Raw genomic sequence first — 15291 nt, 5'->3', positions numbered from 1 at the left:
GTCGGGGGTTGGCGTCCAGGACAGCAGCACCCCAAGGACAAGGGATTCTTTCTGTCCTCACACTGCATGTCCCTAGGGCCCAGTGCAGACCGGGCTCACGGTGAGCACTGAGTGTGTGTTTGCTGATGGACTACATGCCCCGAAGGACTGTCACTGAGCCCCACCACGCACAGAGCCCTGGGATCCCAGGGAGGCAGAGTCCCACGTCATCTCCGCTTTACTGACGAGGACGGCAAGGCTAATAGGTGCAGCCCTTGGCCAAGATTGCAGAGTCACGCAGCCCAGGAGCCGACCCCAGTGGAGGACAGCAGATGGGATAGCCTTCCATCTTTTGCCAACTCTGAACCGAATCTGAACCAGGCATGGCTCCCGCCCCGGTGCTGCCGCTGACTCACCTGTTGACCTCAGGCAGTTGCTTCCCACCCACTCTAGCCCCAGTTTCCTCATCTGTAAAGTGGGGGCCATGACAGCCTTGGCCACATCCCATGTTGAAGGATTTTATGGGAGACTAACTGCTTGTGAAGGGAACAGCATGAGGCACAGAGTAGGTGCTTAGGGCATGAGAGCTGGTGATTATTATGATGACGACCAACACCATCATTTCATGCTGAACCATGGTCCCATCTCCTCCTTAATATCCCTCAGGGAGTCTCTGACTCTAAATGGGAATGTGCCCGGCCTTTGTTCACCCCCGCCCCCCGTGGCTCCCCATTGCCTCCCAGCCTTGTCTTCCCTGCTCCTTCCAGATCCTTCTCTGAGCCAAGCTCTTTGCTGCCCCTGGACCTGTGCAGGCTGTTCTCTCTTCTAGGAATGCTGTTCTACCCTGCCCCCAGAGGTTCATCCATGCACGAGTTCAGAACGGGGGTGGGGAGGGCAGGAGTGGCCTAGGAGCCGGGGCCAGCCTTACCTGGTCCGGGGCTGAGATCCGCCCTGCAAGGAGAGGGTCACAGTCTACATAGATCGTGAACATGATGATGCCACAGCTAGCAGCGCTGGACACAATCAGGAACAGGCCCAGCTGGTTGATGAGCAAGGCCCTGGGGGGAGGGGAAGCTTCAGGCTGGGAAGGGGGGCAGCTGGTCCCAGAGGCCCCCACCCCGCCCCTCCTAAACACTCACAGCTTGGCCTGCTTCTCTGTGCGACAGGCCACATAGCGCTGCACCTGTGCTTGGTTCATGCCATACATCGAGAGCCACACCAATGTGCCACCCACGACAAAAGTCCAGAATGTGTAGCGGCTCCGCGGGTCCAGGTCAAAGCTGGATAAGGGTGGGACAAGACAGCCATATGGGAAAACCACATTGACTTCACCCTCCCAAGGGCCCCAAATGGCCATTTTGAACCTTATGGGCCTCGAAGGGATTTTGGGGGTGGGTTTTGAAGTATGAGTAGGAGTTTGCCAGATTGAACATTTATTTGTTTACTGAGTCGTCCATGTATGCATTCAAAAACTTTCTATGCCCAGCTGGGACCTCAGAGAGCCTTCAGTCTCCAGTCTGGGCTGGGGGACATGGTGGGACAGATGAAGGGGTGGGGGCTAGGGCAGTCTAGAGAGGGGAGGCAAATGTTTGGTCTGTAGGGAGTCTGGGAAGGGAAGCAGGGAGGGCTTCCTGGAGCAGGAGGCATTGGTTGGCTTCTCCCGGGGCAGAGGGATGTCAGCTCCACCTCTTTGCAGTACCCTCTCTACAGTTTTACTTACTCCATCAGGTTCATCCGGGAGTGGTTCTGGGCAATCTCAAACACGTTTCTGGGCCCACCCACCAGCATGATCCCGCGGCCCAAGACAACCCAGAAGCCAGTTAGCATCACCACGACCTGGAACACATCAGTCCAGACCACAGCCTTCATGCCGCCCTGCAAGATGTGACAGACGGGGAGGCAGGGGGTCAGACAGGGATCTGTCCGAGGCCAACCCAGTTTGGCTTTCAACAGTGGCTGGGACTGCTGCCTCTCTCTGCCTGTTTCCTCATCTGGAAAATGGTGTTGTTGTAAGATTTAATTAGTTCATATGAGGAAAATCTTTGCAATAGCCCCTAGCACATACAAGTTCAGTGAGTGAGTGAGTGATGGCTGCCAGCAATATCATTACTACTACTACGATTATTCTTAGCTATTGCCTTTACCCTTCTAGCCTCCATACCTTTGCCTTCCCATGGGAGCCCCTGGATTTGCCTTTGGAAAAGCCCCTTCTCCCTCAAAGGCCATTCATGGGAAGCCAATCTACTCCCAGCTCCAGAAATCGCCAACCAAGACATCTTCCCCAGCCCCTCCAACTTGTGTGATTGATTCATCCTGCATGAAAGACTGGGGCCAGCCCACCGAAACCCTCCTGGGACTTTTGCCAGCCCATCCTGAAATAGGAACTCACTTTCTGAGCTAATAGGAGCCTAAGAGATGGGAGAAGGGCCCAGAGGATGCTGTTGTGGCCCCTGGATCCAGCCAGTCCTGAAGCTAGCATTTTCCCTGGACTCTCAGCAATAAGCCTTTCAAATGACTTGTTATTAAGATAGGAAACAGGGGCCCAGCTGGAATGCAGGCTTCCTCAGCAGGAAGGGAAAGTAAGGAGTGGATGATGGCTTCAAGGTCTCCCCCACCCAGTGGGCATGAAGCCCCACGTGGGGTGGGGGTGTCACTCACCACAGTCGTATAGAAGGTACAGATGGCTCCAGTGGACAGGAGCGATGCCCAGATGTCCAACCCAGTCACTGTGCAAGGAAACCCCCCCCCATTAGGCCTCCAGACAGAGTGCAAACTTGGCCCCGACTGTTTAGGGTCCTCATCTCTCCATTCCCTCCCCAAGTCTCTCCCGGCGCTGCCCCTCCCTTCTCTTTCGGTCTAGTCTCAAAGCCTTTGCTCCCTCCCGGTCACCGTCCCTAGATCTCCCAGAGTCAAACCTTGGTTCAGGATGAGCGCGGGGGCGTAGATCACGATGCCGGTATACAGCATCTACGGGTAGAGAGCCGGGACCAGGTGAGGCCCGCGGAGGCCGCGGAAGCGGGGAGGAGAGAATAGCGGTGGCGGAGCTGCTAGTGTCCGGCGAGTAGGGGATCCGGAGCAAGGTGGCGGCGGGCCTTAGTGCCAAACCTCTCGACCCGGCCGCAGGGGGCGGGGCCGGAAAGGTTGAGAATGGGCCTTACAGGGTGGGGTTGGGACCCACGGGGCGGGGTCTTGACTGAATGGGGGCGGGCTGTGGGCGGGGCCAGGTGGGGTCTGAGCTGGACCCTGAGGGCGAGGGCGGGGCCGAGGCCACTCACTGTGGCTACCAGGTACTGCAGGGTCCCGCAGAGCCGCACGCCGCGGCTGAAGCGCAGCTCCAGGTACTGCAAGGAGGAGCCGAGGCTCGTGGTCACCTGGACAGGTCCCACCCAGGAGATCGAGGCCTCTGGGGTACTTCACCCGCCCTCGTGGCTTCTGCCCTCCCTCTGGAGGCCAACTTCTCTCTCCACTCTTGTCCGTGGGGGAACCCCCGCCAAGCGCACAGATTCCGATCAGTCTGCACACATCTGTGCACACGCGCCATCCCCGCTCCTGGGCACACTCCCAGGAAGACGGATCCGTCAAAGGCGCACGTTCCTCCGCCCTCACTGGTGGCTAATTGGTCCCCCGGGCGGCGCCGCTCTGAATCAACAAGAGGACTATACAGAGCCTGTGGCCAGTTGTTATTGGTCGCCTACTGTATACTGGTCACCATTTTAATCACTTTACCCCCTGCCCTGGAGGGAGGTCCTCTTACTGGCCCAGTTTGACACTGGGGAAGCCCAAGCAAAGTAAGCGGGGAAGTCAGGTTTCGAACCCTCAGCCCACTGTGCGGCGATGGCTCGGACGAGCGCACGCCCAAGCACGCGGGGGGCAGGTTTGTGCCTGTCCACACTTGGTGCACACCTGGCTCCGCCTTGCGAGGGCTTCCACCGAGGAGAACTGGGACGGTGGCTCCTCTTCCTCCTTCCTGCCCCTCACCCCGCTGCCTAGGGCTACTTCCCAGAACCCTCGGCTCCTGTCTGCCACACGAAAGCCCCAAGGAGCCCGCCTGAGGCCCCCTGTACAGCACGTCAAAGCCCTGGGGCCTCCCCGCCACATCCCTGCGTTCTCAGCCAGACGGGTCCTGCCTCCGGGCCTCTGCCCGGTACCTGGTAGGTGCTGGTGAGGCCCAGGCGGTAGAAGACCGGCATGAAGAGCATGGCGGTGAGCAGGGAGTTGAGCAACTGTCCCAGGCACATCCAGAGGAACTTGAAGCCGTAGCGGTAGGCCTCGGCTGGCACCCCCAGCACCTGCACCGCCGACATGAAGCTGGCGGCCAGCGAGAGGCCAACGGGCAGGGCCGCCAGGCGCCGGCCCCCGGTGAAGAAGTCCTCGGCGCTGCGCTGCCCGCCCCGCGCCAGCCCGACCCACAGCCCGATGCCCGTGGACACCAGCAGCATGAGGGCGAAGACCGCGTAATCCCAGGCTCCGAACGTGGCCCGCGCTCCTGCCTCGACGACGGCCATGAGGTGCAGGTGCGGGGGCCAAGCGCGTCCTCGGCCCTTCCAGCCACCCCGCGGGCCCCCCCTCCCCCGGTAAGGGAAACCGGCAGCGACCGAGGAGGCAGGGCTGCGTGGAGTTGGGAGGATGCTTGGCCTCTGCAGCGAGGCCGCACACCTGCCTTCTTCGGCCCCTGGAGGGAGGCGGCGAAAGGGACTCAGGCAGGGGCTCCCTGGGCAAGGACTCTGTGGATCCTCGCTGCGGTCGTCTGCTTCCCTGTCCCTCTTCTTCGTCTACGCGCCTGCCTCTGCCGTCTGTCTGTCTGCGCACCTCGCCTCCCGCTCGGTAAGCCTGGCCCCTTGCAGCGGTCTGTCCACCGCCCAGCCGTCGGTCCCGCTCGCAGGGAGCTGCGCTCAGCGCACGCAACTGGAGGTCTCCGTGGGGCTGAAGGAGTGGCTCCCGGAGACGGGCTATGGATTTATTGGTCTCCCGGGTCCACGAAACCCCGCCCCTGGAGTTGGGGGCGGGCAGGACCCGCACCCTTTCCTCCCGGGACTGGGTCAGATAGGCCAAGACCGGCCACGTGGGTGACTGCTGGCGTTGGGGGCCGGGTGCGGCTCCCAAACACCCCTTTACTTCGGTGGCATTTTCCCCTCACCCCGAGCTGTTAATGTCTCCCATTGACAGGTGGGCGAACTGAGGCTCAGAGATGACATATCACACTTACTTGAGGCCACACGGCTGGGAGCCGTGGCTTCAGCATTCAAATCCCCGCTGTGCTTTTGTACCTTAAGCGAAGGGGACCTCACACTCCCATGAGCCAGGGGTTCATTTTCTGGGTTGCGCTGCCGCTTGAGGAAAACTTCTGCTTGAACCCCTCCCCCGACTTTCACCTGCAGCCACGCCCTTTCTTCAGAACCTAGCGGGAGGAAACCACCGAACCCCACCCGCAGGCTAAGCTGAGTGGGAGACATTGGGGTTCAGGTCCTAAATGCATACATACCTCGGGGAGTCTTTGCTTGTCAGTGCACCTCAGTTTCCCCATCTGTAAATGGAGATCAAGTAGCCCCTGCCCCGAGGAATAAATCGAACCCACGTAATTGGAGCCTGGCACAGAGTTAGCCCTTCATTCATTCTGTCTTCATTCGTTGTTTCCTGCGTGGAATACTCAGGGACCGTCTGTCCTGTGCCAGGCGTTAAGTGTATAAGGGAGGGACTGTCAGTGGCCTCGAATCCGGATAAATGGGGGGCCCATGACTCCTTGGAAAGTAGTGTCTGACATGTCCCCCATCGCGCAAATGAGGAGACCCAGGGTGGGGAGGGGAAGTCCCTTGCCTGGGGTCATGCCATCAATGGACCCAGACACTGTCGTCTTGGGGCCCTTCGCTGGTGGACTTGAGGAACTTTGGCCTCTGGAGTCTCTGACCTCTGGGTTCCAGTCCTGACCTGGTGTCCGGAAACTGGGTTCCCTCCTCCACAAGCCGGAGGGATCTGGACATCCGTGGGGTTGAACTTGAGGGCCCTGGAATCCTCGCCAAGCCTCTGCCGCCTCCTGGTGGTCCCCAGCTGACTCGCGCCACTCCAGTGCTGTCCAGCATCTCCCACGCATCCCTTGGTGTCCCCGGAGCTCTCCCTCTTCGTGCTCATGATGTGGGGCCAGCCTGGAGGCGCCCCCCGCCCGGGGACTGCGCTACAGTGGCTGCCACTCGGGCATCTGTTGCCCGCTGGCATGGACTCCTCCACCCCTGCCAGGAGGGTGGGGGGACGACACTGAGTTCCTTTTCCTTCCCCCACCTTCATTTCTCCAGGCCCGGATGCGCTGCACCTTTCTGGAGAATCTGATGCGAAAGGAGAAATCCTGGAGGGGATCCCCTTCCTGAAAACCCACGCAAGCAAATGCAAATATATGCAAGTTGTTGCGGGGCACGCAAACCCAGTCCTCCCTCCCCAGGGGGGTTCTGGGAGTGGTTACCATCCACTTCCAGGGTCTCTCTTCCTCTACTGGGAGGTGGGAGGCTACAGAATGACGCTTGGGCTGAGGCCCGTTCATTGAGCGCCTACTGTGTGCAGGACCGTGTGCCGGCTGCTGGGAACGCCGCAGGATCCAGGCAGACCCATACTGCACACAGGTACTTGACACTGACCGAGCCGGCAGATGAACACACATTTCAGAAGCTGAGGGTCAAGTGAAGCAAGGTCAGAGATGGAGTTGGCCTGGGGAATGACTTTATGTGGGCCTCTGAGAGGGGAACTCTTGGAGGACGTGATGGCAGACCTGCAGGCAGAGGACCAGCCAAGCTTGGAGACGCAGGGGAACAGCCAGTGCAAAGGCCCTGCGGTGAAACGAGTGGAGTGAGCAGAGTGAATGAGGACGGGGAAGGCTACAAGGGGTCTTAAGCCTTGGCAAAGGGCGTGTATTCTATTGTGAGGGCGCTGGGGGTGGGGGGCCACTGGAGAGTTTGTAGACTCCAAAAAGCCCACCATGTCCATGACAGCGGCCGTGGGGTGGGGAGAAATGGTTGGATTCAGAAGTGTTCTGGAATTCCAGGATGTGAGAGGCCCAGAGTTGGGAACTTGGGGGGGTGGGGGCGGGACCATCTCCTCTGGGGGTGGAGGGGTACAAGGGGCAGGCAGTGGCACCTTCCCTGACCCTACAGTTCCCATATGGACAGGGAGAAGGGCAGGAAAATCCCCCACGGCCCCACAGCTGCGGTCTGAGCACAAGGGGCAGGGATGTCAGGGTGTTGCATGGGTATCTGCTGTCCCCACCCCTGCCTGCCACCTGGGGACCCCCAGGGCTCCCTGGAGACATGGCAGGGGTCAGGGGTTAAAGGCTGTGAGCTACTCTGGCTCCAGCATGACCTCCTGGGTGTCTGGCCTTCCACTTCTCCCCTGCACTCAGTGAAAGCACGCCTAACGGTGCCGTAGCTTCTGGAGTCCACCCTTGTGAGGTCCTGAGCACCCCCACTGTGATTCTAGGACTCCGCGATTCTCAGGGAGTCTCTCCAGGTTTCAGGATCTGGGTCAGGTCTTCTGGGGCCCCTGCCCATCTTGTCTTGCCTGGGGGACTGCCCTTGCCCGATGGTCCTGACTCAGGAGTGGGGGGTGCAGGGAGGGGCAGCTTGTGATCCCTCCCCCAGGGCTCCCAGTCCTGCCAGGCGTGAAGCCAGCCCTGCCTCATGGGCCTCACACCCAAGGGCTCATTATCGCTGATCTCCAGTTTTGTTCTGCTTGGTCTGGCACCTCCACTGTCTCTGGAGAGTGAGGGCTCAGTCCAGCTGTCCTCACCTCCAGCCAGAGTCCTGGCAACTGCTCTGTGCAGGGTTTGGGGGGGGGGATTCCCATGGTAGAGGGGTCTGTGGGCAAACTCACTGAGGACAAGTAGATGGCAGGGCGGGTGGATGCCTAGATGTAATTAGGGAGCTGGGGGCTCACTCATCCTTGGTTCAAAGGTCTCTCAATAAGGGACTGACCCCATCCTCCGGCTGCTTGGGGCAGAGCCCTCCCACCTGGTTCCCCGGCTGTAACATGGATGAAGACTCGAGGTGGGGACAGGGGTGAACAGTGGGCCTTTGTGGGGCCCGGGCCTTCCACTTCCCTGGGGAAGTAGCCTATTTCTAGCTCATCTGAAGTCTTCCCACACCCAGGACCAACCCCACCTTACACAGGAAGAAACTAACCTGAGTGGGTAGTGACTTGCCCCAGGCACGACCATTAGGGCCCACGTCAGGTCCAAGCCACGAGTGACAGAAAGCCTCCAGATTACAGCCTGAGCAGACCGGTGCTGCCTCCGCCCCCCCCACCCCCCCANCCCACCCGCCCCCGGTTCTCATCACTTAGACACAGGGTCGGATACCAAAGTCCTTCTACCTTGTTGCTCCACTGTGGTTTCTTAATGGCCAAAGGCGGCTGCTGGAGCGCCAGACATTGTGCCTATGTTTCAGCCAAACGGGTACTTCCTGCAAATGGCACACAGCACTACTGCTAGTGTCACATGGTTATCCCTAAATGAAAAGAAGGCTGGGAAAGATATTTTTCTTTGTGGGTGGCATCTAGATATGGAGATCCTGATGCCATATTACTGAGGAAGGAGTATTTGGTGGCAACTACAGGTTTCTGCCTGAAGTCACAAAAAATTAATGACAAGGCAAAAACTGCAGAAATTCTAGCCTGGCCCCCAAAATATACCTTAAAAAACAACAAGTGCCCTGAAAGAATCTGCGCCATATACACGGTAAAGTGGTTTTTTCCCCTCAGGTTTTTGCCCCACATGTAAAAGGAGCTTTTACTAAACAGTAACTTAAAAAATGACCAGCAGCCCCATAAAGGAGCCAAGGCCATATAAATGAACTTTAGAGCAAAGTGCCTACTTCCTAAGAAAAGGCAAATATAAATCCCTAAGATGTGATCTTTTTTTCAGCCATCAAAGTTTGCTAACCCATGGCATTGGCAAGGCCGGAAGAAAACAGGCCCCCTTCTTATTAAATTCTATGGGGAGTAAACTGGTAAACCCACAGGGGGTGCGGGGGGTGGGGATTTTGGCAGCGTCAGAAAGACAAGACTCGGGTGCAGCAATGCCAGACCCGGGAGTTTATCACCATCCTTACTCCACGTGGCTGTCCCTACCCTTTTCTGGATCCCAGACTTACTGAACCTGTCCTGGGGCCAAGGAGGGACACATATGGTCCTGCTCTCTTCAGACTCTATTGGGGGGGGGGGCACAGAAAACCCACCCGTTGTCACTGGAATACAAGTATGGCTTACAAACTTCAGCGAGGCCAAAACAATGATTATCTGGAACAGTCCCGGCAGAAGGCTCAGCACATGCACAGACGTGGAGCTGGGAAGGAACCGTTATAGAACAGTGTGCAAAGCAGCCAGTGTGGTCTGGGAAGCCTGGTACCCTGTCCTCAGGTCTTTCTCGGGACAGCGGCTGGCTGTGCCAAGTTCTGCCTTGGGAACCTCTCCAAACACAGGTGGAGTCTGAAGTGACCTGGTCTTCTGGAAACCACCAGGCCTGATCGTGCCAACTAGCTACCCACCTCAAGTGGGGGAAGGGAGGCTGTACCCTCGCCTGGGATACTCCAGGCCGGACTGCTCCCCAGACTCCCACCCCACACTGCCTTTTTTTTTTTTTATGTGACAGAGAGACAGCCCGCGAGAGAGGGAACACAGCAGGGGAGTGGGAGAGGAAGAAGCAGGCTCCCAGCGGAGAAGCCCAATATGGGACTCGATCCCGGAACGCCAGATCACGCCCTGAGCCGAAGGCAGGCGCTTAACGACTGCGCTACCCAGGCGCCCCCCCCCACACTGCCTTTTTGTGCCCTGGTTTCTTCCTATTCCATGGCTCTCTGGAATAGAAGGCAGATCCTTGCTGACCTTTGCCCCCACTACCTAGAGTTGTGACTCTTCCAAGTCCTGCCAAACTGAGTAAAGCTGCCGAGGGTCCCAACTTTCTGATGAGGACTAGCTCAGTGGGCCAGGGCTGCCCAAGGTCACACAGCAAGGACAGACGCTTCCCAAGACCTGCCCTCCTAGCAGTGCCACAGCCTCCTGACTGAGGGGCTCAGCCAGGGTGGGATTAGCTTCATGCCTGGAATTCCCCAGGGCCTCAAGTGGTTTCCTGGAGACCGACACCCACAGTGAGACCTTGACCTTCTCTGGGCAGGATCAGGATGTCCTTCAAGGGGCCCCCACCTAGTGAAGGAGAAACCACCCCAGCACAGCAAGCTCACGGCCCTCCCCAGCGCCCCCTGGTTTCTGCTCTGAGGATCCTGGAACCAAAGACTAGGGCTCTGAGCCTGGATAAGAGGCAGAATTCCCTGCAGGTGGAATGAACCAACCCTATCATCCCAAGTCCTTCTGGACACCCGATATCTGACTGCCATACCTCACCAAAAACATGGGGAGGGGGACGGACACAGAAGCCTGTGTCTAACAAGGAAGGTGGGACAGGTTTAGAGGCCAAAACTTGTGGCCTGCAAGGCACCCCAAAACTCACAGCAGAAGGCCACCTGATGGGGCTGAAAACTGGGCCCTCCGTCTCTAGGGCCCTGCCCATGACAGCCCCCTGTTAGACGATGCCCTGGAGAGCGAAGTGGGCAGGAAAGCGCTTGGGGGTGTGGCCTTTGCCATTCCTGGGGCTCCCCTTCTGGGGAAAATCGGGTGCCTGGGACCCACTTCAAGAGAGGAGGACCCCTCCCCGAGCAGGGAACTCACAGCTTGGCTGTGCCCTTTTGAGTTCTGCAGGGCGGACAAAGAAAACAAGAGTGTCTGAGCACCCTGGTTTTCCCAAGGAGTTTATTTGGGCAGACCTGGAGCCAGGGGGGCTCTGCACCTAGAAGAAGGTGTTGGGCCTCTTGGTGGTGAAGCGTGGCTTGTGCTGGCGACGCAGGACCCGGTGAGGCAGTGGGAACTTGATCTTGGAGTCCTGTGATAAGGAGAGGTGGGTGAGGGGGGGTAGAAGCCTCTCAACCTTGTCTTCCAGGGGCCACTGACGAGTGGCCACCCCCCACCGGGCTCCTGCGTCAAACCCAGCGCCTCCCCGCAGCTCCCAAGGCCAGGGGACCGGGGAGCAGCTGAGCCAGCTGCATGTTCCAGGGGAGCCCCCCCCCCGGCCGGGCCCACCCAGCAGGGCCCCCAGCGCACTCACGTGGAACTGCTTGACCGCTGGCCGGCGGCACTTGCTGGCAGCAATCTCCTCCACCTTCATGACCTGGATCGAGTGGGCCCGGGCACGGTGTCGTGCGCCCATGTCTCGGTCTACAGGGAAGGAGGCAAGACCAGTGTGTACCCTGGGCTCTGGAGCCTCTGGCCCCGGCAGGCACTGGCGCTCCCAGGGCTGTAGAACCTCCAGATTCACTTCGAGGGGCACGGCCACAGCCCCCCAAAGGCGACGAGGTCCACCTGCTGTGAGCACCTCTGTTTAAACTGCTGCGATGAGAAACAGCAGTTCTTGGGCTGAGGTGCTGGGTGTGCGCCCTGGGGCCACCTGGGGCCACTAGCGCCAGATCCCGACACACAGGCCCGCGCTAGACTCTGGGTGGGGAGTATGTGTGCACAAGTGATGGACCCCAAAGGTCCACCTGCTGCCAGGTGTTAGAAAAGGATGCGCCTGGAGCATCCTCTCCCCTCCTGCCCTCTAGGCGCACACCCCTCTGCGTCCCCCATCACCACCCCTGGAGTCCCCACCCCTCTAATCCTAGAAGCCTCTGGCATTTGTCCTGCTTCAGTCTGGGGGAAAGGGGGGCGCAGGGCAACTGGGCTGCAGATGCCTGCGAGAGGAGTTTAAGGGGAGACTGGGTGCGGGCCCTGGCTCACAGCATTGGGTGACGGCGCCCGCGGTGGTCAGGTCCCGGTACTCTCGGTACATGTTGTGGGTGCCGCTGCGAGAGTCATAGCGCAGCCAGATGCCAAAGTTCTTCACCCGCAAGGGGGATTTCTCGAACACCTAGGTGCCAAAGACACTGGCTGCGGCAAGGGTGGCGAGCAGGCTCCAACCCTGGCTCCGACCCTCGCTGATCCTCTGCCCCAGGCCTCTCTTGTGCCTGTTTCCCAGTCCTTGAATATCAGAGCACAGGAAGGCAATCTGCTGTCCTGGACAAATTCCCACGGCAACAGGAGGGTGTCCACAGCCGGCCAGGCTGGCACACTTCCCCCATGTGGACCACCAGCTCGACTCGTCCCAAACACTACTTGGGTCCCAAGACCATCTGGGCCCCAAAGCAGCTGCCACCCAGTGCAGCCGTATGATGCACAAAGTCCAGCGCCCATCACGGCTAACGTGCCCCGGTGACAGCACCTCTCCCCACCTTATACATGAGGCCCAGCGAAGGTGCTGGCCTCGGCCAAGGTGTCTGAGCATGCCGGCCACACGCTGCCTGGGCTTGGGGCCCTCTCATCAGAGAAAGGGCATGGACGTAGCCATCCCATCCCAACCTAGGGCTTAATTAGCACATGCGAATACACCAGGAGTTATGAAGTCTGGGAACTCTGTGGGGTGAGGAATACCCCCCCAGGAAGGTGTAAATCCACGCCAAGTCCCACTCTGTCCTCAGACATCCCATACCTGTCCACAGTAGACAATTTCCCCCGAAGACTTCTTCATCTTCTTCAGCTGAGACACAAAGTACCAGAAGCGGGACTTGGCAACGACATGATTAGGTGCAAAGATTCGCATCCGATACAGGGGCGGAGTGCGGCACTTGGGGGTGGGCAGGCAGCGCCCCACCACCTTGTACTCTCGCAGCTGAAACACAAACAGAGTCCTGACGCAACTGTGAAGGTTCACCTTGCTCCCTTTCCCGAGCCTGGTGGTAACTGCGATCAGGAAAGCGAAAACAGACTGTCCCATCACAGGGCATCCGTGTGGAATCCGGGTGACTGGGTCATGACACTGTCCCAGCCTTCCCAGAACAGGGATCGAGGGTGGGGAAGATTAAGATGCCTGGATACCCTTTGCCTTGGCTCAGGAAAGCTGGGCAGGGCTGTGAATCTCGCTATCCTTCCCTTTCTGTTTATTTTCCTGCAAAAAAGGCTGAAAGCTAAACCTGCAGGCTCCTTGCTCCACAGCACCTTTGCAGCTCACATCTTCCCAAAGCCCTCTTCCACTCTGGTGCCCAAAGACAGGGACCAGCCTGGGACCTCACAGCCAACTCCAGGCAAGAACGAGGACAAGAATCCAGTTCCTTCCCTAGCCCAGCTGCCATAGAACCTGCAGCTCCTTCAGTATTCCCAGCAGCACTACAAAGGGGTTTGGATTTCCCAGCGGACTCTCCCTGTTTTCACAGATGTAAAGACAAAAATGTCAGCCAGGCCCAAACACTACGATACTATAGAAAGAACCCACCTTCGTAAATGAGTCGCCATCATTTCACTAATATGCGAAGGAGGTCGCCCCAAATATCGCAAACTTGTCTCCTACTCCCACCTCTCAATATGACTAATAAGCCCCGCGGACCACCTGTTCAGGGAGGGGCTGTAGCTGGCCTCTTTCCCAGGTGGAAACTGAGACTGGGGAGATGTACAGGACCCACCCTGTTTCTCCCGAGGGCTTGCTCTTCCATCTCTGCGCCACAAGCGCCCTCTGATTTTTACCAAGCACTTGCCACAGCAATAAAACTCCCCGTCTCAGCTCGGGTTTACAGTTTTCTTGTACTTCTCACAGCCCCTCCGGGAAGCAATAAGTATTAACGTTTCGTCCCACCGTGACCACTTTGCAAATGGGGAAACCGAGACTTAGAAAATCGAAGAAGTCCCGTGGCTCGAACGTCCAAGCCGCGCAATTTGTCCCTTCCCCTAGAAAGGAGACCCGGCCTCTCCGGACCCCGCGATTCCCCAGCGGGTCGGGACCATGGCACCAGCCTCCCCCACGCGGCGCCCGCAATGGCCGCCATATTGGCTGAACCTGGGGGCGATGGCGCGCGGCGCCGCGGGACCCAACCAAGAGCGCGCTCCCGCTACGCGGCCCACGCCACCTGCCGGGGCCCCCGATTCGATCCGCACTGCAATCCCCGGCCCCCTACCCCGCCGCGCTCGCCTTACCGTGCCCGAGGCCTTCATGGCGTGCTCCTCCCTGCCACCGCCACACGAGAAAGGAAGTGGCCTTCCTCGCGCAGCCGCTCACGAAGACATCGTTGCCGGAAGTCCCGCCTCCTACAAGCAGCACGCTCATTGGTTTCTCGTTCCGACGCTCAACAGATTTGCTTTTTCATTGGCTCCAGGTCCACCAACCTTTCACAGCCCCTCCTTCCTTCGCAGAGAGACTACAATTCGTAAGAGTGAGCTCCAATAGCCCCTCCCTTTCCACTATGGCCGTAAGGGAGAGTCTTGCGCGGCACGCCGGGAGTTGTAGGCACCCGGGGAGGTCTGGGTGGTAGCTTGAACATTCCACTTCCAGGGGATGCTCGTGTGTAGAATTTGTTTATTTCCTTACTGCTTTATATTGCATGAAATGACTATTTTCGGGTGTAATATTTTAATTACTTTAATTATTTTTTGCTATATATATTTAATTTTTTTATTTTAAGATTTAATTTTTTTAAAGATCTTTTTTTTTTTTAAGATTTTATTTATGGGACGCCTGGGTGGCACAGCAGTTAAGCGTCTGCCTTCGGCTCAGGGCGTGATCCCGGTGTTATGGGATCGAGCCCCACATCAGGCTCGTCTGCTATGAGCCTGCTTCTTCCTCTCCCACTCCCCCTGCTTGTGTTCCCTCTATCGCTGGCTGTCTCTCTCTCTGTCAAATAAATAAATAAAATCTTCAAAAACAAATAAATGAAGATTTTATTTATTTATTTGACAGAGAGAGAGACAGCCAGTGAGAGAGGAACGCAAGCAGGGGGAGTGGGAGAGGAAGCAGTCTCCCAGCAGAGGAGCCCAATGCGGGGCTCGATCCCAGGACTCTGGGATCACACCCTGAGCTGAAGGCAGACACTTAATGACTGAGCCACCCAGGCGCCCCTAAGATTTAATTTTTTAAGTAGTTTTGATACCCAAGATAGGGTTTGAAGTCACAATCCCCAGATCAAGAGTCTCATGCTCCACCCAGGAGCCAGTGAGGCTCCGGGACCCTACTGCATTTTTTAAGTTATTTTCTTGGTGGTTGCTCTGGGGCTTAATGCATACATCTTAATTTAGAATGTACTTCAGATTTACGCTGCTTTAATTTTAATAAGATTTAGAAATGTTACTCCTATAGAATTCATTTCCTCTTCCCCCTTTTGTCTCCTTATTGTTATTGTGCTGTTATTGTTATATGTATTGCATCTATATCTGTTACAAACCTAACAATACAATGTTACAGTTGTTACTTAAAATTGTAGGGTTGTTAAA

The 15291-nt window shown here is 57.7% G+C and overlaps 2 protein-coding genes and 1 non-coding gene across 3 annotated transcripts in view; all 3 read right to left on the bottom strand.

Annotated features, from left to right (window-relative positions):
- The window catches only part of SLC5A5 (solute carrier family 5 member 5), a 14371-nt gene extending 6132 nt beyond the window's left edge, over positions 1-8239 (bottom strand). The window contains exons 1-7 of the mRNA XM_034658049.1: positions 4128-8239; positions 3255-3320; positions 2895-2946; positions 2638-2705; positions 1700-1854; positions 1119-1259; positions 908-1037 (exon numbers count right to left, since the gene is read on the bottom strand). Of these exons, the coding sequence (XP_034513940.1) occupies positions 908-1037; positions 1119-1259; positions 1700-1854; positions 2638-2705; positions 2895-2946; positions 3255-3320; positions 4128-4484 (969 nt within the window). The 5' untranslated portion in view covers positions 4485-8239. The remainder of the gene's footprint in view (positions 1-907; positions 1038-1118; positions 1260-1699; positions 1855-2637; positions 2706-2894; positions 2947-3254; positions 3321-4127) is intronic.
- A 2518-nt stretch (positions 8240-10757) lies between these two features.
- RPL18A (ribosomal protein L18a) lies at positions 10758-14048 on the bottom strand. The gene is given in 5 exon segments (NM_001304881.1): positions 10758-10888; positions 11111-11220; positions 11779-11908; positions 12527-12706; positions 14002-14048. Coding segments are annotated over 5 exon segments (531 nt in total). The 5' UTR covers positions 14020-14048; the 3' UTR covers positions 10758-10795.
- LOC117802120 lies at positions 11298-11430 on the bottom strand. Its single transcript, XR_004625170.1, has one exon. It is a non-coding gene; the product is annotated as a small nucleolar RNA SNORA68 (small nucleolar RNA).
- Positions 14049-15291: the final 1243 nt, after the last annotated feature.

The sequence above is a fragment of the Ailuropoda melanoleuca genome, chromosome 4, assembly GCF_002007445.2.
Source record: "Ailuropoda melanoleuca isolate Jingjing chromosome 4, ASM200744v2, whole genome shotgun sequence".
NCBI classification, from domain to species: Eukaryota; Metazoa; Chordata; class Mammalia; order Carnivora; family Ursidae; genus Ailuropoda; species Ailuropoda melanoleuca.
The sequence above is the reverse complement of the archived record's forward strand: the minus strand, read 5'-3'. Positions and strand labels throughout refer to the sequence as shown.